The sequence below is a fragment of the Phocoena sinus genome, chromosome 8, assembly GCF_008692025.1.
Source record: "Phocoena sinus isolate mPhoSin1 chromosome 8, mPhoSin1.pri, whole genome shotgun sequence".
NCBI classification, from domain to species: domain Eukaryota; kingdom Metazoa; phylum Chordata; class Mammalia; order Artiodactyla; family Phocoenidae; genus Phocoena; species Phocoena sinus.
Genome location: NC_045770.1, coordinates 109,020,652 through 109,040,678, shown reverse-complemented (window position 1 = coordinate 109,040,678; position 20,027 = coordinate 109,020,652). Strand labels below are relative to the sequence as shown.

The 20,027-nt window shown below is 62.8% G+C and overlaps 1 protein-coding gene across 4 annotated transcripts; it reads left to right on the top strand.

The window, feature by feature from the left end:
• Positions 1–1,033: 1,033 nt before the first annotated feature.
• On the top strand, positions 1,034–18,243 carry TNNT3 (troponin T3, fast skeletal type). 4 transcript variants are annotated; one of them, XM_032640102.1, is made up of 17 exons: positions 1,074–1,094; positions 4,231–4,263; positions 4,378–4,391; positions 4,856–4,872; positions 6,117–6,134; positions 6,284–6,325; positions 7,286–7,306; positions 7,526–7,540; positions 10,230–10,248; positions 12,914–12,959; positions 13,950–14,066; positions 14,144–14,221; positions 14,457–14,570; positions 14,654–14,763; positions 14,854–14,944; positions 16,594–16,634; positions 18,045–18,167. In XM_032640102.1, the coding sequence occupies exons 11-17, from the start codon at positions 13,983–13,985 to the stop codon at positions 18,097–18,099; spliced, it is 573 nt and encodes a 190-aa protein (XP_032495993.1). In that variant the 5' UTR covers positions 1,074–1,094; positions 4,231–4,263; positions 4,378–4,391; positions 4,856–4,872; positions 6,117–6,134; positions 6,284–6,325; positions 7,286–7,306; positions 7,526–7,540; positions 10,230–10,248; positions 12,914–12,959; positions 13,950–13,982; the 3' UTR covers positions 18,100–18,167. The 4 variants fall into 4 exon arrangements, with proteins under 4 accessions (XP_032495992.1, XP_032495993.1, XP_032495994.1 ...); XM_032640103.1 differs by lacking the exon at positions 7,526–7,540; XM_032640101.1 differs by lacking the exons at positions 6,284–6,325; positions 7,286–7,306 and having other exon boundaries at positions 1,034–1,094; positions 18,045–18,243.
• Positions 18,244–20,027: the final 1,784 nt, after the last annotated feature.

The following is a 20,027-nucleotide window of genomic DNA, read 5'->3' as shown; positions in this document are numbered from 1 at the left end:
TCCACGGCCCCCGCCATCCGTGACCGACCAGCCCCTCGCCTGGAGCCTTCCACGTCTGGAAGGAGGCTTGGGGCTTCTCTTTCCTACTCTGTGTCTCGGTTTCCCTGATTCGAGGCGGGGGGCGTAGGAGCTCGTGGCCTCACTGGCCAGCGTGGGGACCATGGAAAGCCCCGGGTGAGGTGTCTGCCGGTTGGATGGTGCCACCTGGAGTCCCGAGCAAAGAAAGACTGGGCTCCACGGGCGAACGGTGGAGCCCGCTGTGGGCAGCACCCTGAGCCTGGCCCGTGGCGAGAGAGAGGCCTGCAGGGTCAGGACCCCCACACAGCGAGCTCCCGGGCAGATCTCAGAGGTGTGGCCCCTAGCGTTGGGAGGCACCAGCCACTGGGGAGATGCCAGACCCCCCAGTCAGACTTGAGTTGTTAGTATTTCTGTTGCCCATTTATGCTGTATGTCCTAACGCCATCACGCAGAGAACCACTCAGTGGGGCTCGGACCTGCTGAGGGCCTGGCCGAAGACTCACAGGGTCTTCCACTCCTTGGGGGTCTCAGGGACCTCCTGCCGCTGCCTCTGATGGGGAGGCGGAGGGGGCCTGGGGCCTGCGTAATGCAAACTGGCCGGGCAGACGCCTTTCCTGGGCAGACACCTCGGAGGGAGGGGCAGCTCCCCCGGGGAAGAAGGGGCCCCAGCTCTGGGGACCCCACACCAGCCTGGCCCAAGGAGAGCCCTCAGCTTCCTCCCTAGGGCCACCCAATGCCCTCCTTCACCCGCCTCCGCCCGTGAAGAATGTGCCCACTGTCAGAGAGTAAAAATAGAAGCTGACACTTCCTGGGGGAGGAAGGCGGCCCTCGTCTCCTTCCCCCGCATCCTCGCCTCCTTGGGCCCCCTCCTCTGTTCTTGCTATACTTGGTAAGGGGCCTCAAGGCACAGCCCCTTCCCGCCCGTCCCACGCAGCCGGGCCACACAGCCCCTGGCCAATGGGCTGCCGGGAAAGATCGAATGTCACTATAACATGAGAGCGTGCGGCGAACAGGCAGTGCCTGAGCCGGTCCTGTCCGCAGGGAGCTCCTGCCCATCTCTCCAGACCCAGCCGCAGGTCAGTACGTCTGAGAGCAGCCCCGGGACCGGGCCGGCCTGCTGTGTGCCGGTGGGCCTGGGTGCATCCTGGGGTTCCGGGTGCAGGACGCTGTGCCTCCCTAGCCTTTAAGCACGGCGTCCTGGAGACCCAGGAAGCCACCGCAGGGTCCCGACGGTCTGGGGTGCTAGCATCGCGGGGTGACGTTCTCTGAACATCAGAGGCAGAGGAAGCCCTTCCAGACCAGAGTACAGGGGCAGGGGAGGCCCAAGAAGGAGGAAGGAGGGGGTTCCCTGGAAGGCCCGGGGGTGAGCGGGTGGTCCCAAGGCAGACGGCTAGACAACGGTGACGATTCGAGGTGAAGAAGCCGGGAAGGGGTGCTGCCCAGGGCTTCGAGGCCACCTGCTGCGGTGCGGCCGCCCTCCCCGCCCCGGCCTTTCCACGGGGCTCTGCTAAGCTGAGGGGCGCCTCGGCCAGCTTCTCCCAGGAGGCTGGAGCCCTCAGCCCAGCGGCCACCGCCTCTAACGCCGCCGTCTGTAAAGACGACAGCTACGACGGTGGCTGGCGGGGTTCACCGCAGGAGTGGGTCTGCGGGGAGGGGTGGCGGGGACCCCAGCAGCCCAGGGGGCAGTGTCCGGAGGCCAAGGCCTGGAGTGGACGGGGCCTGGGCTGGGGGGTGCAGAGGGAGGAGTGGGGAGCTGGGCGTCTGTCCTGTCTGCCCAAGGAAGACGTGTCCCACCTCAGCCTGGACGTGAGGAGCACGAACTCCCAGGAGGCCCCTCCTGTCCTTCCTGTGCCCCCTCGAACCAGGGCTCAGCTGGCCCTCCTGACGTCACAGGACGGGGCGCCTTCACCGGGCAGCAGCCTCTCTGGTGCCCTCAATCATTCTGGGAGGAGATGGGATGTCGGTGGGGGGGCGAGGGTCAGGGAACAGGGTCAGGGCCCACAGCAAGCGAGCGGCAGGGCCTCCTGCCTCCCCGCCCCCATCTTGTCACTTGGGAAGGAAGGAAGGAGAGGGTGTCCCCAAGGAGCGGTGACCTCAGAGGCTGTTTTCACAATGGCCCCTCTGGGGGCAGGACATTAAATGGACAACTGGTTTCCTTCTCAGCTGTCGAAATGCCACCCTGCCCCCAAGCACACCGCACCCTGGGCCCCTCTCAGGGGGAGGGCAGGTGGGACAGAGCAGCCCGTGGTGTCAGCCCCAGGGCTTTGCTGGGAAGAAAAGGAGCCCAGAGCGGCCTCAGTTTCCCTCTTTAGAGGGTATGGCACCCTGCCTGGGTATGCGGGAGCCCGCCTGCACACCCCCTGGGACTCTGGCCCAGAAGACAAGAGGGCCAGCCCCGGGGACCGGCGGGGGGTCGGCGGGGGCAGGGACGCAGGCCGAGACCTGAGCGGGGGCTGCCTTCCCAGTCCCCCCTCCCATCGTCTTGGGTTTCTGGGCCGAGGTGTCTTGGCTAATTTGGGTGCCTATTTCTGGACGTCTCAGCTGCCACTGGCTCCTTAAAAATAACCCACCCCTGGACTCAGGCCACGACCACCCCTTTTCAAGGCGGCTGACAGGTGTCGGGCCCTGCCAGGGGGAGAGGTGGGCACAGTAGGGCGAGGACGGGGGCCTGGGCGGGGCGGGGGCCCGACACCCAGGGGCAGGGCCCACCAGGAGGGTTTGGGCCAAGGGACCGTGAGACCCCAGCTGTAGACCGAGCGAGAGGCTGTAACCTGAGGGGGCAACAGAGCCCCGGGAAGGGACCTCAGGATGTGAGAAAGCTGCTCGGCTTCCTGGAGGGCTTAGCAGAGACCCATCCGTTGGTTAATTTTGCATGGAGCTTAAATTGCTCTGGGAAAATTAACATTCTTGACAGAGGCTTTGGAAAACTGTTCCCACCTTAGCAATGCGATGTAAACGCATTTTTAGATGATGAACTTGTGTTTTTCTTATACAAACCTCCCGGGGCGGGGGGCCATAACTATTGTCTTCAAGTAAGCTGTAGCGAGTTGTCATGAACTCTGTTTTTCGAAACCCGGGGCCAACATTCTGATGCAGCTGCTCCGAGTGTTCCCAGGCCCGGCTGCCTCAGGTCTGTGCGGTGGCCAGCTCACGGATAGACGGTCCCCGAGAGCGCTGGCCCGGTGCCGGCCACACCTGGACACATGCAGCCAGGCCCGGGTACAGGCTTCCCCGCAGACGTTGACACGTTCAAGGGCATCCACAGGGCCTGGGAAAGCAGGCTGAGGGAGGGATGGGGCCGTCCACTCAGTCCTTGGAGGCCATGTGCACCTGGCACGGGCACCAGGCTGAGGGGCCCCCACAGAGAAACAGCCCAGACCCCGTCCTCACGAGCCGGGGCTCGGTCTGCTGTCTGCTGGGGCAAGGGGGAGACGGGGGTGCGTGTGGGGGAACAGAATGTCTCGTGCACGCTTGTGATTCTGGAAGAGGGCTCTGCAGGGGGCCATGGGAGACCCCAGGGGATCCCTGGGCACCCCCATAAGAGGACACGGGGTCCTCACGGGAAACCGTCAGTCAGAGTAGGGAGCCTGGGCTCACACCTGAGGAGGGGGCCTTGTGGGGACGGCGGGCGGAAAGGCCAGGGGAGGTCCAAGGTTCCCACTCGGAGGTGCCAAGCTCTGTAATTTGGGGGCTCCCTGGGAGCCCCCCCATCTAGGCCCGAGAGCAGAGACCACCAAGAGGGAGGTTTTGAGGCCATAGCAGCAGCAGGGCTCCGCGGTGCAGAGCAGCCCGCGGGCCCCCGCCCCCGCCCCCCGCCCCCCGCCGGCCTGGACGAGCTGCGTGCATCCTGGATGACCCTCCTCGGGGAATGCTATAGAGAGGATGTCTGCCCTGCCACGACCTTCCAGCATCCCGTCCAGCTCCGGGAGTCCAAGCTCCAGGCTGGAGCCAGGGCAGGAAGGGGGGCGGAATGGGATCAGATCAGGGGCGAAGAGGGCTGGGGGGCCTGGAGCCCTGGAGGAAGCCAGGCGGCCTGCTGAGGAGGCCCCGAGCGCAGGAGCCGCCCGCCCAAGGCCGGAGAGTTGGCCCAAGACCCCTGTTGACGGGCGTCCCCTTGCAGCCCCACTCCAAGGGCCCATCCCCCACCCATTCCAGCCCCTCTAGGTCAAGGCAATTCGTAATCCTCGCCCCGGTCTCCCTCCACCCCTGCAGAAACCACCCACCCACCATGTCTGACGAGGAAGTGTGAGTACCCGCCCTGCCTCGGGACCCCTGGACCTTGGCTGTCCTCAGAGGTCAGAGGACCCCCCGCCGAGAGCTCCCACCCCCCTCACCCCCCTCCCCCTCTCTCCCCCACAGTGAACACGTCGAGGGTAAGTGTGGAAGCCAGACTGTCTCTGCATCGGCCTCTAGACAGAAAGTCCAGGTGGGGAGGGCCTCGCCAGCCGCTGCTGGCGCCTCTCCCGGGGAGCCCCCGTTGGAAGCCGCGTCCGACAGCCCCCTCTGTGAATGGGTTCCCACTCCTGCCCTGCACCTCTTCTCAAAGGCCAGGGCCCTGGGCCCAGTCCCTGAGCCACCCGGCCTGCACTGCAGGCTCGTCTGGGCAGCGGGGCCGCCCTCCCAGGATAGGACCTGGGCCTCCGCAGCCCAGACCCCTCCCCGGGAGCCACAGTCACCGCCAGAGCCTCTTCCTCCTCCCGGGCCCCTCTCTGGCCAGCCGGAGTGGCGTGGCAGTGGGCGACGGGGCAGGCGGGCGCCACCCTCCTCGCCTCCCAGGCTGGCCCGCAGCGCGCCCTCTAGCGGGCCCCCCTCCTTTGTTCTACCCCTGGCAGAGCAGAGGAGTAGAGAAGGAAGGTAACCGAGGCAGCCCCGGAAGTGCCCTCGCCCCACCCCCAGGCGTCCCCCGCCCCACATGTCCACTGTCGTCCCCAGGGGGCCTCCAGTCCCCCCCCATAGACTCACCAAGTAACTGTCCAGCTTCCTCATCCTTAATCCCCACTTGCCATCACCCCTAACTGCCCACCTCGTTACTCGATTAATAGGAAGCACTCATTGACCCCTCATTAATACTTTTTGCATTGTTATGTATTATTTATACATAATAACCTCGTCCACGGTGTCCATGGTGTGTGGAGCTACCTGGGATTTGGTTGTGAAGACATTCACCTTATTAATAGCAAGTCTGGGTGTGTGGGCCCTGCCTGCCTCTCCACAGCTCTGCCTCTCTCTGTCTCTGCCTCTGTCTCTGTCTCTCTGTCTCTCTCTGTTTCTCCCAGCATCCTCCCCCTCCCCCCTCCCTCTGGGAGCAGGAACCTCCAGGCAGATCTGGAGACCCCTCCCTAGCCCAAGTCTGTGGGAGCCTCCTGGTGGGCCGTGCCCAGGCAGGCGTGGGAGCGGAGCCACGGCCCCTGGGAAGGGTGCGCACGGGTGGTTCTCAGGCCCGATGGGCGCTCGTGCGCGGCCGCTGGCACCCGCTCAACCGCGGGAAAGCTTTCCCGAACTCCACCAGGCAGGCTTCTCCTGTGGGGCGTTCTGGGCGCTAGGTTTTGAAAATATTTTGAAAACACTTGGCTGCCCTAACAACGTGAGCAAAACATTTCTTTTTCTGCTGAAAAGGTAGAAAGACTCCTTTCTGAGAGGGAGCCATGGTCCCGGGAGCCACCCTTCGCCAGGGAAGGCGATGGGGCCCGGGGGGGACAGGTCCCCTGAGCTGGGTCCTCTAAGACCTGCCTTGGCCGCCCGCTTTCAGGCCCACATCTCCTGGGCTTGTCCCATAACACCTTCAGAGTCAGACTTAGCGAGACCCGCTGGTGCATAGGCACCGCAGCCCAGAGCAGGCTCCCCGCGGATGGGGAAGGGGCTCGGAGACCCCCAGGGCCGGAAGGAGGTCACACTGCAGAGGCGAGGCCGAGGCCTGAGCTCTCTGAGGTCCTGCAGGCCCTCGAAGCAGGGCCAGCCTCCCCCCGTCCCTGGAGCGCCTGCTGCCCACCACCCTCCCCCGCACCTGGGACTGCCTCCCTTCCCTGCCCCCACCACGTGGCCCCTAACAGCTGTCCTGTTCCCTCTCTCCCTCCTGCACCCTCTGGCTCCCTCCTCAGAAGAGGCCCAGGAGGAAGGTAAGTGGGGTCCAGGACCCCAGCCCCCCGCCCGCCCTCCAGCCCTCTGCCCCCCGACCTCAGTGACCCTGCGTGCCCCCACCGCCTAAGGACGTGCAGTGTGCTCCTGGCCTAACCTCTCCTCTCTCCTCCTGTCACCGCACACCCAGCGCCCCCCTCGCCCGCAGAAGCCCATGAGGTCCACGAGGAAGGTACGAGGACACAGGGCTTCTGGCCACATGGGGCGCCCGGGGCTGGCTGGGGCGCGCAGCGGGGGGCGGAGGGGAACGGTCAGGCGCCAGCCAGCCAAGGGGCCCCCACATGTGGCCCCAGCGTAACCCATTAACCACGGCCAGTGCTTGACCAGATAGGGGGCCCCGAGGGCCCGCACCCCCAAACGTGGGCAAGGTGGCAGACGGGGTCCTCCACCCCCCCGGCCCAGGGAGGGCTGGTCAGTGGGGGGACTGCTGGACCAGATGTAGACCTAGCTGCCCCAGAGACAGCCCTGAAGCCAGGCTTCCACCCCAGGGTGGGTACCTCAGAGCCCCGCAGCGCCTGACCCCTCGGCAGGGCCAGGGACCCGGGCTGGATCTCGGTGAGCACAGGGCAATGGCGGAGCAGGCCCCGCGGTCAGCGCCCCGAGCCGGGCCCGTCAGCCCCCCGCTGGAGCCCTTGTCACTCCCCAGCCGTGCTTGGGTCCTTGGTCAGAGCGGCTGAGGGCTGGCACCTGCTGCCCAAGCACCCTGGCAGGCGTGTCCCCCACTCTCGGGCTGGTAGGAAGCTTCCTGGGCTACAGGCCCCCAGCCCCTGGTGCCATCCCACCAGGTCACAGCCCTGCCCCTGCATGGAAGTCCTTCTGGGGGGCCTGAAGAAGGCGGGAAGAGGGGAGGCGGCAGAGGCAGGCAGGGCCCCGACAGCCCCGTGCCCAGCAGCGAAGTCCTGACAGGAGCAGAGAGGGGGGCTGGAAACTCCGAGGACAGGCAGGGACGGGACCTGGGGGGACGCTGCCCCGGGCCAGCACTGCCCTTGTCTCGCTCACTCCCCGCCCCCTCCCCACCCCTCGGCCTCGGCCACTGACCCTCCCATGGCCACCGGCTGTCTCCATTAACCTTGGATCCTTTCTCCTTTGACCTCTGACCCACGCATGGCCTCTTGTTCCATGGCCTCCTTAGTCCATGAAGTTCATGAACCAGGTATGTGCCATGACTTCAGTCTCGTGTGGGTGCGTGTGCACACGTGCCCGTGTGCGGGTGTGAGCTGCCTCCCGGCCGCGGAGGAACGAGAGGGGCCGCGTAACCTACTCACCGTGTGTTCTGCTCGCCCGCTGCTCCCCTCCCCTCAGCCTCTGCCCCAAGGTTCACAGCTGGTTCTCTCTCTTCCCCCACTTTCCCCCCACGGTGCCGCTTTTGCAGAGGAAGTCCAGGAAGGTAGGTTCGCCCCCGACCCCAGTCCCCCTACCGGGGCCTGAGCCCCCACCACTTCTTCCTCCTTCCCTGCATGACTCTCGCTGCCATTCCTGCTGGGGACAGGGTGGGGACAGTCAGGCCTGCGGCGCTGGCTCAGGTGGGACTGGCTGCCGGGAGGCAGGCAGAGGGCCTTCAGGGCTGGGGGGACGAGGCCGTTCCCGGGTCACCGGCAGGCAGATGGAGGCGGTCAGCCTCGAGGTCAAGAGCAGAGCCGAGTGTAGAGCCTGAGAGGGGTGTGGGCCTCGGGAGGTTGTGCTGGGGTCCACTGGGACCCTCGGGATCCACCAGGGTTTGGTGGGGAAGAGCAGAGGAGGAGAGGCAGGGCAGGTGGCCTCCGCCCTGCCCCAGATAGCAGGGCAGAGAGGGGAAGTAAGGCAGGGGCTAAAGGAAGGGTGGAGAGGCAAGTGGGGTGAAGCAGAAAGTCAGGCTGAGGCTGAGGTGGGGATGTCGGGGACCCGGAGCAGCTGGGGGCCTTGCGTGCAAACGAGCAATCAGTCAGGTCCCGGCATCCCACCCATCGCCTGGGCCGGAGCCAGACACACCCAGGCGCGAGGAGGCCCCCTGGGTGGGCCTGCCCTACCCGCAGCGGGGCTGGCCGTACCCCGGGGTGGAGGTGACGGCGGTGCGGGCTCAAGTCAGCGCCCTAGTCGGGCAGCCCCTGCCTTCACACAATGTCTCAGGGGGCCACAGGGGGCCTCCCGGCTGGGCCAGAACCCGGAGCACAGCCCCCGAAGCGAGGCCACCTGTAAGAGAAAGGGACGTGCCGGCCCTGAGGGTCGGGCAGTGAATGGTGAGCCTTGCAGGAGCCAGGGTGCAGGCAAGGGCTGTGGTGGTCACAAGGTCACCAGGTCACCCTGGAACCAGCCCTGAGGCCAACAGACAGACAGACAGGGCTGGGGATGCCTGGCCGCTGCCCGCTTGCCTGCTGCCTGGGGAGCTTTGCTGCATGGCACCTGGCCTCCCCCCATACCCTCCCCTGGCGTCTGCTCCCAAAGCGCCGTCTCCCTCAGTCTCCCCAAGCTCATAGCCTCCCACCAGGTGCGGTGGGGGGAAGTGAGGTCAGGCCCACCTGAAAACTGAGTAGTGCCAGGGGGCTGGGGGCGCTCTTTGTGGGCGTGGGGTTGGGTGCTAAGGAACCGCGCGATCTGTGAGCTGAGGGGGATGTGAGGGGAGACCCTGCCAAAGGCCCTCCCACCCCCAACAGGCCTGGGGCCAGACCAAGTGCAGGGGGGTGTTGGCGGTTCAGACAGGCTGATGGCCAGGCGTCATTGCCACCAAAGGGCCCAGGGCAGGGACTGAAGGATGGGGCTAGGGTGCTGCCAGCCCCCCTGCAGATCCCGGGCTGCATCCAGGCCGGCCAGGACCTCCCCAGGGCCCGGGAAGGCAGGGAGGGTCAAATGAAGCAGCCCCCCACGTGAGGGCGGCTGGGTTAGCCCAGCCAGGTGGGGGTCTCAGGTCTGAAGGCTGCAGCCCGGACAGGCCACCTGTCATAAGGCCAGTCCTGTGAGATGGCCCAGCCAAGCTCTGGAAGAGAAGCCTCTTAAGGGGCTGGGACAGGCTCCCTTGGGAGTCAGGAGCCCCCACTTTGGGGCCGAGCTGACCCAAGGCCCTTCGGGGCTCTGTGTGAGCACCCTTGTGGCCTTGGGCTGGGACTGGAACTAGCCAGGCTTCTGCAGGTCTGAGCCCCCAAGAAGCTTTGTTAACCGAGTTGTTCCAGACCCCCTCAGGCTTCAGCCCAACCAAACCCAGGCGTTCGGTCCCCAGAACCGCTCACCCCCAGTGGAAAGACTCAAAGAAGCCAGCAGCCAGCACCCACAGGCCATCAGTGGCCTCTCCAGCCACGGCCAGCCTCCTGGGGTGGGGCCGGGTCTCTCCTGGGGCATCCTGGCCGCACAGCTCCTCCAGCCCCTACCCGGATGCAAGTTCTCTGGCCTTCAGCTGGGGTCACAAACAGGGTCCAGGCCAACGCACACCCAGGGGAAGAGGGGTCGGGGTGTGCCCCCTGGCTGGTGCCTGCCCTGGGCCCTCACCCCCGCAGCCCTGCCGCTTCCTCTTGCGTGTGCGCTTTCCTGAAGATGCCGAGGAAGGGTGGGAGGGTGAGGCAGGTAAGGCCCCTGGCCGCACGCAGCTCGTCCACACAGACCCGCAGACGCGCCTGCCCGCCTGTCTGTCCTCTTCTCCCAGCACCGGGGCCTCCAAAGGCCAGGCCATGCTGCTTCGCTCTGCGTCTGCCTCGGGACTTAGCACTGCCTGACACCATGATGGGGCGGTCAGTGGGGAACGGCCAGCAGACCGGAGCCTGGGCAGGGGAATGCTCCCCCCACCCCCGGTCTTTGCCCCCCCTCCGCCCCCCCCCCCCACCGCCATCTCTGGTCTTTCTCTCCTGCCTCTGCCCCCTGAGGATGCTCTATGTCTGAGCTCCGTTTTCCCTTCTCCCGCCAGTGTCCTGGGCCCCTCACCCGAGCTCCCCTCCTCAGACCCCACAGGGACCTCCGTGGGTCCAGAGTGGGGGCAAGACCCCCTTTGCCCCTGGTGGGGTCTTTGCCCCCAGCCTGAGGCCCCCAGGGACCCGTTGGCCGGAGTGCGCTGTCCATCTCACTTGGTCTCTCTCCCCTCTCCCCTCTCCCCACGCCGGTGCCCTGCTGACCAGAGGAGAAGCCAAGACTCAAGTGAGTGTGGGGTGGGCAGAGATGGACGTCGGGCGGGGTGGGCGGGCAGGGTGAGGCCTGGAGCCCATGCTTGGAGGAGAAGCCCGGGCGGGCAGGCTGGACGGGGCCCGAGGCCACCTGTGGAACCAGGTGCCCCAGGGCTGGGCTCCGGGCCCCCCCGAGGAAGGCAGCAAAGTGCATTAGGCTCTGGAGACCCAACCCCCTGAGAGCAGCAGCCGCTTCTTTGCTCCTTGGTTTGGTGTTGAAGGCTCCAGATTTCTGCTGAGACATCATGGGAATGGGGTCACTGGGGACAGCCCCCCCCACACACACACAGGTGGGGGTCAGACCTCCCAGAGACGGGTGGAGACAGACTCTGGAAGTCCAGTCGGGCGTGGTTCTGCCCCGGATCATCCAGTGTTGGCAAGGAGGCCTTCCTGCAGGAGGAGACGATGGACGGAGGGAGGAAGGGGTGCAGGAAGTTGGGGAAGACAGGGCAGAGAGAGGGAGGCCCCACGCAGCTCCCTGTGCCCTCTCCGGCCCCCCCCCCCCTGGTACCGGCCTGCTGCCCTCCATCTCCCAGGGCCCTAGATGTGAAATAGGCGTGAAAGTGGGGCGGTGGGAAGGAGGGTCTCACCCCTGAAATCCACTTGGGAACAAAACCTTGACCGCAGCCACGATCCCTCCCTTCACGGGGGCCTCGACCCTCTCTGGGGAGCCATCTTCCTTGCTCGAAGGGACTTTCTTTCCCTCGTTTTGCCCACATGTCAGTGAGTGGTTCAGAGATGTTTTGTTTTAATCCGACTTTCCTGACTTTTCTGTTTCTGATAAGTACGTACGAACCCACGGCACTTTGCACATGCTTCATCCCCCTTATCCTTCAGAGGATTCATGCCTGCCTTTGCTCTGCACGGGATGGAATGTCAGCGCGTGTGAGCACATGCCAAGTGTTCGCTCCCACTTAGGGGAGCCTTACGGACTCTCCAGAGAAGACTGGAAATATGTGAACGGATAGCCAGCACATTTCCGTCCGTTACACTTTATTTTTCAGCAGTTTTAAAGAAAGCTGCCGGGTCACAAGATATTTTCTAGTTTTAAAAAAATGTTTGTGCTTTCGTTATGAAAATAAAACACCTCATTAAAGAAAATTTGGAAAATACGTAAAAGTCCAATGAAAAAAAAAAATCATCTATAACTCTCCCACCCCGCCTGCCAGACTGCGGAAAAGAGTAGAAAGGCATAAAAAGGCCTTATTTCTTCCTACTTTTTTTCCATGCATAGGGCTCGGAAAAAGAGACTGAAACTGAGCTGTTTTTCAAACATCATCCTGTCTATACAGCCTTGAATTCTGCTTCTTTTTAAAATGCAGCGCTGTCTCTAAGTATTTTTCCGTGTTTTTCCATAGTCTTCTTAAATATTTTGAATGGTCACATAATATTCCATCAATTGAACAAACCATAATTTTCCTAACCATTCCTCTATTGCAGGATATTAAGGCTTTCCCCAATATTTTACTATCATAAATAACGCTGGGTGGAAAGCATTTTCTGTCTTTCGGGTTATTTCCCTAGGCCTCATTCCCAGAATGGAATTACTGGGTCAAAGAGTAGGAACGTTCTTAAGGCTTTTGATATCGTCTGCCAAACGGCGTCCACGAGGGCCGCCAGCGCGGTCTCCACACCGCATGCCCGGGGACCGCGACGTGCCTGCACACGGAGCCTCTGACGGATGGATGAGAAACGGCCTCTCTGGGTTGTTTTCCTTCGCATTCCTTTGATGGCCTTTCCCTCGTGTGTTGACTGGTGGTCTTTCTTCTTGGGGAGCTGCTAGCTTACGCTCTCTGCCCATTTATCTAACGGCGGGGGTGTCTCTGTGTTTTCTTAATCATCGGTTTGCATAAGGATATAAGTCTTCTCTGTATTTGCTGAAAAGATTTTTCTAGTCTGGTTTTTCTTTCCCCCCTTTTGCGTTGTGTCTTTTTCCATGTCCATAAGTTTTTCATTTGCATGGAGTTCCCGAGCAGGACCTTCCGAGCTTAGAAAATCCTTTCCTGCGCCAGCATCCCGGTCCATATTCAGTTCCACTTTCCTCTTTTTTGGAGAAATTGCTGTTGTTCTTGTTGACTTAACTCTTTGCTCCATCTGAAATGTATTCAGGGGAGGGTGGAGACCATGGCTGTTACAGCCGGCCGGATTCAGGGAGAGGTCTCATTTCTTCTTCGCACTGCTTTCTGCCCAGCCCCCCTTCCTCTGGGTCCCCAGAAAGAAAGATCAAAGAGAGGCCAGAGAAACGCAAAGGGTCATCCGAGACAGCCGTTCCTGACCGCAGAGGCCAAAGGCCCTGGGAGGGTGTGCGGTGACCACCCTGCCCTCTGGTCTGACCTCGCCACATTTGTTTGTTTGTTTGAGAAAGAAAGCTAGGCTACCCTTCCTGGACAGAGCGGGGTGAGACAGCTCTTGCGAGGTCCAGAAGTTGGCAAAACAGAGGGATGCTTGAAACCTCCTCGAAGGGTCAAGCCGTTCTGGGGACAGTGGGTTATATGTGTGATAAGAGCAAAGGTCAGGCAGTGTGTCCTCAGCCAGGTGCCAGGCTGAAAGGCGGGAGGGCCAGGCCAGGTTGGGTCAGGCCAGCTGTCCTGGTGGGGTCCCCACTCGTCTCCACTCATGAGCCTCTCTCTCTTCTTCAGACTCACTGCTCCTAAGATCCCGGAAGGGGAGAAAGTAGACTTCGATGTAAGTTTCCGGGACCCAGATCAACACACCCTCCCCGCAGCCCCCAGCTTTCAGGCTGCAGGCTAGGCCTGAGGAGGTCACCTCCTCCAGAGCAGCCAGAGCTAAGGCTCCCTGGTTCCATGCAATTCTGCTTTAATTCATTCCTGGACCAGAAGAAACTCCTCCAGTAATAGATACTTCTCTTCCCTCCTCCCCCACCCATCCATCCATCTGTGCATCCATCCATCTGTCCTTTTCTCCATCCGTCTGTGTCCTTCATCCCTCCATTCATCAGTCCGTCCATCCATCACTCACCCATCCATTTATCCACCCATCATCCATGCACTCAACCAGATACTCACCCACCGATCTACACATCCATGCTTTCCTCCACCCACCCACCCACCCACCTATCCATCCATCCTCCACCCACCCAACCATCTATCCATCCATCCATCCACTCAACCAGATACTCGCCCACCGATCTACACATCCGTGCTTTCCTCCATCCACCCACCTATCCATCCATCCTCCGCCCACCCAACCATCTATCCATCCATCCATCCATCTGTGCATCCACCCATCTGTCCTTTCCTCCAACCACCTATAGCCTTCATCCATCCATTCATCTATCTGTCCATCCGTTTATCTACCCATCATCCATCCACTCAACTACCCACTCATCCACGCACCCACCCGCCCACCCGTCCACTCACCCATCCATTCACCCACCCATCCATCTGTGTATCCAACAGACTACCTCACTCCCCAATTTCCTCTCTGCCCGATCCACGCAGGGCACCTCTGGGCACGACAACAGGGCCATGTCAGGGCCAGTCCGTCCTGGGGGGCGCTGACTGACCTCAGGGCCGCGCCCGGCCTGGACTCACCACGGGGAGGGCACCGCTCCTACCCTGTGGCTAAGGGAGCAGGCAGCCGCCGGCCCCCAGGAGGGCCAGGGAGCCCGGAGTTCCGGAGGAGGGCTGGGGGTGATGGGCCTGTTCCACACAGGACATCCAGAAGAAGCGGCAGAACAAAGACCTCATGGAGTTGCAGGCTCTCATCGACAGCCACTTCGAGGCCCGGAAGAAGGAGGAAGAGGAGCTGGTCGCGCTCAAGGAGAGAATCGTGAGTGCCGGCAGCTGTGGGCGGGCGCAGGCCCGGGGTGGCCAGGCCACAGTGACCCGGCCCTCGTCCGGCTGCAGGAGAAGCGCCGTGCGGAGAGAGCTGAACAGCAGAGGATCCGGGCCGAGAAGGAGAGGGAGCGCCAGAACAGGCTGGCGGTGAGGCACCCCCCGCCCCCAGCCCCCGGCCCCAGAAACGCAGGGCTCCCAGACCCCCCTTCTCCCGACGTTCCCCTTGACACTGGCCAAGGACCCGGGCCGGTGGCTAAGGTCCCCACCCCCGCAGGACCCCCGCGAGAGGGCTGACCCGACCAGGACCTGGACCTTCCAGAAGGTTCCAAGCCCAGGCAGTCCTCGATGCCTGCCCTGAAGTCTCGGGGTGGGGTCTCCACAGGAGGAGAAAGCCCGGCGGGAGGAAGAGGACGCCAAGAGGAAGGCCGAGGACGACCTGAAGAAGAAGAAGGCCCTGTCCTCCATGGGCGTCAACTACAGCAGCTACCTGGCCAAGGTGAGCACGGGGCCTGTGGCCCGGGGGTCCCCGCCACGCCCTCAGGCCGGCCGTGCCACGTCCCCACTGTCGTGTCCCCTCAGGCTGACCAGAAGAGAGGCAAGAAGCAGACGGCCCGGGAGATGAAGAAGAAAGTCCTGGCCGAGCGGCGGAAGCCCCTCAACATCGACCACCTCAGCGAGGAGAAGCTCACGTGAGGATGCCCCTCGGGGTGTGGGGGGGCCCGGCCCCAGCCTCCCGGGGCTGACCTGCCAACCCTCCCTCTCTGCCGCTCCCTCCCCAGGGACAAGGCCAAGGAGCTCTGGGAAACCCTGTACCAGCTGGAGACCAACAAGTTTGAGTACGCGGAGAAGCTGAAGCGCCAGAAATACGAAGTGAGTGAAGCACCTCTGCCCTCATCTGCCAGCGGGCACCCCTGGACACCCCCGAGTCCCCTCGGACCCCGACGAGGCCCCTGTCCTGCGGGGGACCCTGCCTGGGTGTCCTCCAGGCCAGTCTCCCCACATCATTCTGGCTCCCAGGGCTGGCGAGAGGGAGCATTGGGGCAGAGTGCCCTCGGGGGGCTGGGGGGAGACCGTGGAAAGCCAGCAGTGTCCCAAGCCCACCAGGTTGGCACCGAGCTCCTTTGTGGTGGGGGTCCTCCCCAGTCCCCTCCCAGGCCCCCAAGCTCAGAGCTGGGGAGGGGGCTGGGACAGTGCCCCTCCCCCAGGGGTTGGGCGCCAGGAGTTGCCTGAGAGGGGCTCACGACTCAGGACGGCAGCCCTGGGTGGACACCGTCCCTCGGAGTCTGGGCCTGGGGGCACCAGTCCTGGGGAAGGACCCGCTGCGTGAAGCACAGACCCTTCTGGCCTCCAGGGTCCCGGGGAGAGGACCTTCCGCTCTCAGGGCACCTCTCCCAGCTTCCTCTACTGGCCCCTGAGATGGAGGGTGTGGGAGACCAGTACTGACAGACAGGCAAGTCCTGCCTCCTTCTCAGGATCCCGGTGCCCTTGGGCGAGTTGCCTGGTCTTCCTGAGCCTCGATTTCCCCACCTCTAATTGGAGCGGGACCACGCCCATCCCTGGCCACCCCCAGGGGCATGTGTATCGCTGCCGGCCCGCAGGCAGGACCAGGCGTGGGGGCATCACGGCTCTCTGCTGATACTCCCCTGGGAGGGCCGGCCTCGGAAATGGGCTTCAGAGAGAGCCCAGAGCGGCCCTACTCCTGTCCAGGAGGCTGAGCCAGGGCCCGACAGACTGTGCATGGCCCACGATGGGTCCCCGGGCGCTAAAAGAACCACACGAGCCCTGGCCCAGAATAGCCCAGCGCACGGTGGGTGCCGAAGCCTCAACTACCCACCCAGCCCCCTAACCGTCTCGGTCTTTCTAGATCATGAACGTCCGGGCCAGAGTGGAGATGCTGGCCAAGTTGTAAGTAGCCGGAGTCCGCCCTGGGCCAGGCTCTGAGTGTTCATGCACGGTGGGCCTCTCGCATGGCGAAAACCTGGGTCGTTGCAGGTGTCGGCGGCAGGGGGCACGGAGACCCCGGAGGCCTTCCTCTTCTCCTCCCGCCTTCCTCCTCCCCCCTGCCTGCCACCTGGGGGCTGCCGAGGCTGACCTGCCGTCTTGGCTGGCGGCGGGGGCCAGGCCTTGCCTTCCCCCAGCCTCCCCGCCCCGGGCAGTCGGCAGGAGAGAGCAGCTGGGCGGAGGACTGAGAGGCCGCAGGGCTCTGAGCTCGGGCCCACCAGGTAGGGGCTCTGTTTGCAAGCCTCACCTCCGCCCCGTGCCCCCTGCCCCACATCCCGCAGAGTCTGGAAGGTAAGTGGCAGCTCCTGGGCTGTTGTGTGTCATAGCCCAGGTCTCCAGCTCGGGCCATCAAGAGTAGGTCGGAGGCACAAGCCCAAGGGTCCTCCAACCAAAGGAGCCGGGACGCAGTAAGAGTGCCAAGACCTGCCAGGGCCGCCAAGGGGCCCACGGGGCAGGAGGCCACTCCCCGGCCTGGCCCTGCTTGGACGCGGCAGGTAAGTCGCCTGTGTTGTTTGCAGATTACCAACCTCAGGAGCCGCATCGACCAGGCCCAGAAGCAGTGAGTAGCTCTGCCTGTCCCTTGCTCTGCACGGGACACACGGCCGCACGGGTCAGCTGCCACGGGCGCGCCAGGGCCCTGGCTATTTCAGCCTGTGTCGGTGGCAGCCGGCCTTCAGCAGGGTAGTAACAGGACTAGCCAGACGGCCACCTGGGCCAGCATGTCGGGACCCTGCACCCCTGGACCCAGAGCCTCCTCTCAGCCCTAACCCCAGAGCCCAGAAGGATGGCAGCTTGGGGGAGGGCTGGCAGGAGCCCCCTGGGCAGCCTTCAGAGTGGCCTGGTGAAGCCAGACTGGGCTCCCGGACGTGCCAGCAGCGTGTCACTTCAAAGGTGACCTGGGACCAGGAATCAGGGGGCCTGGGCTTTGTCACCAGCTCCTCCGTGGCCCTGGGTGAAATCACTGGTTCCTCAGGACGGTGAACCCTCGGGGTCCATGGGACCCTTTACAATAACTGCTGGGTAAGGCCCGGAGAGGGATCTTGTCCCGGAGCCTGGTGGCCGAGATGGGGCACGCCCCAAGGTGGGCAGTGGGGCTGGTGAAGGAGACGCTCCCTCCTCCCTGCGTCTGTGCAGGGCAGGGGTGTTTGCGGGTCCCTTCGAGAGGGGGCCGTTTGGCCAGGTATATGCATGAGCACATGTGTGTGCGTGCGTGTGCATGGCTGGGAGGGTTCTCAGGCTGTGGGCACAGCCCCAGCGCCCGACCTTTTCCTGAAGCCTTGGGAGCTGCAGGGCCCATTCCAGCCCGAAGCTGTCCAGAAAAGAGCTCTGATCACCAGCCCATCCTGAGGCGGCCCCCAGCTCGCTCCTGGCTCACTGGCGTGCAGAGGGCTCAGCCAGATGGAGCCGGCTCCTGAGGACCACCGTCCCTTGGGGGGGGACCTCCCGACCCCAGGGTCCAGTTCTAACCAGTGGCTGATTCTGGAACAAGACCCTCCCTGCTGCCGAGTCCATCAGGCTGGGACTGCTGGCCTGGAGTGTAGGACCGGAATAGCCCACTGCCCCAGGAGGCTGTGACTCAGGGGGCAGAGACTCTTTTCAGGACAGAGTGACTGGGAAGGTGGCAGCTTCCCACGCGGGCTTGGGTCTGCTTGACGTAGGGCCCCAGAGTCTTCCTGCCGCCTGTGTCTCGAGCCCCTCGGGTGGGGAAGGGAGGGAGGGGGCGGGGGACGAGGCTCTCGCCAGCCCCCACTTAGCCTCACTGACTCCCTCTGCACAAAGCCGCCCAAGCCTGGCCGGGCAGGTACAGGTGAGTCACTGCTGCTGGATTGGAGCTGGGGGATGCGCTGGGGCTTCCGGAGTCGGACCGGACAGAGCTGCCAGGGTCTGGGGTCTGCCAGGGGCCAGGGGAGGGGTTGGCCAGGGTCCCGGATACCCTCATGCTCAAGACCACCTTGCTTCCCATTTGTAGCAGCAAGAAGGCCGGGACCACGGCCAAGGGCAAAGTCGGCGGGCGCTGGAAGTAAAGCAGCCGAAGAAGTTCCCAGAGGCAGAGACCCTCAGCCTGTGGGGCCCACATGGAGGCATCCAGCTCCCGGGCACCTCCTGTGTCTCTGTCCTCGCTGCTGCCAACCTCTGGGGTCTGTAAATAAAGCTAGCAGACTCCCCTCGGACAGGTGTGCCCTGGCTCATGCATGGGGCCCTGGGGGGGCGGTGGCCATTCTGCAGCTAGGGGGCCCGCAGGACCCTGGGCACTCATCTTAGGGGTCAGCTCAGGAGACTGCGGGGCCATGGCTCTACTGTGCCCTGAGCGCTATGCCCCGGACGCCCACCGGCTCTGCCAGTGGCTTCCACTTCTGTCAACGGGTTTTCACCCCTAGAACCTTCTGTCTCCACTCCGAGAGCCCACACACCGCTCAGTTCTCCACCCCAGCGCCCAGCCCCCCAGGTCGGCTCTGAAGCTGGTTTGGGGCATAGAGCTTGGCTTTTGCAGGGGGTCTGGGAGGCAGGCCCAGGGCACAGTGGGACACTTCACAAACGTCCCCCAGAGATGGGGCAGAAGGAGAGTCCAGAGCACGAGAGGTGCACACAGCCCCAGGAAAGGAGTGGAAAAGCACATTTCAGGGAGCAGACACAGCAAACACAGACCGTTCTTTCTGTATTATCTGAGAATACAGTACTCGCTGTGTAATAAGTCTGAAAGTCCTGACCAAATAGAATTACGGAAAATATAAATCACAAAAATTGGATCAAGACATAGGAGCTTGCACAGCCAAGTATCCACAGAGGAAGCTTCCGGAGTCTGGAACCGCCCCCTGGGAAGGCTCTGCAGAGTGGTGGAAAGTAGGGAGCATCTCCGATCAGCCTGCCATGGGGGCCGGGATCCCGACAACGAGGTCGCCCGCCCAGATGGCACATGCACGCACATGGCACGCAACCCAACGCACACATCCATGCCCCCTCATGTACCCTCCCCCGCATATACGTCCATAAATATGCGTGGACTGCGCCCCTCCCCACCCCCATGACAGGGCTCTTTGCAGTCGGGGCAAATGCTCTGAGCACAGCCACTGTGCTTTCCTGCAGTGATTCGAAGATGAACACCTTGATGTAGTAAATGGTGGGGTCCATTGACCCCCTAGCACTGTCCCTCCACTCGCACAGAACTAACGGGACTAAAGCTGCCCTGGGGAGAGGTGGTCAGCACATGCGAGAAGCAGATTCAGCTCACCGAGATTGTACAGATTCAGAGCAATGTGCGCTGAGTCACACATGGCGGAAACCCAGGGAATGAACAAGTCCGGGATCGGAGTGGGAGATTTTCAAGCACATCTCATAGTCACAGAGAGGTCAGGAGGCTCTAAGTTGAGGGGGCAGGCACGTGAGATTCAAAGAGAACAGTTAGGCTCGACTGATGGAGGTTGATGGACCACGGTTCCTCCAATCTAGAGCGGCGTGTGAAACATTTCAGAAGCAGATTATAGAGGAGGATTCAGAGCAAGTCTCAGGCTCTAATGGGAATGTCCTAGCCAACGATCTGCAACCCAGTCAGAACCAAGTAGCTTATTGGCGGACGTTTAGAAATGCAAAAACACACTGAATAGATGGGGAATCACAGAGGAAATTGGGATGGGACTTGGGAAGCACCTTGGAGCTGAGCAATAATGCGGGACCAGAGCAGGACTTGGTGCTGCTGACCCCAGGCCTACAGGGAAATGTCAGGGCCTGAAGGTTGGGGTTGGGGGAGACCCACATTTTTAATAAGTTACACATCACATTCAAGAAGTTAGAAAAGGAACAAAAAACTAAAACAGTAAGAGAAACATGGAAATGGGTAAGGAGAAGAGAAGGAGACAGTAAAATAAAGGAACAAGATTGGCAGGGAAGGTCAACAGAGAAAAAAATTGGCTCTTCGAAAGGACTGACAAAACAGTCCAACATCTGGCATGAAAAT

Excerpts from the sequence above, each read along its gene's own strand:
- TNNT3 (XM_032640100.1), top strand. Across the intron at positions 14,067-14,143 it reads TCGCGCTCAAGGAGAGAATC|GAGAAGCGCCGTGCGGAGAG; the intron begins GTGAGTGCCGGC and ends GTCCGGCTGCAG. Across the intron at positions 14,764-14,853 it reads CTCAGCGAGGAGAAGCTCAC|GGACAAGGCCAAGGAGCTCT; the intron begins GTGAGGATGCCC and ends CTCCCTCCCCAG.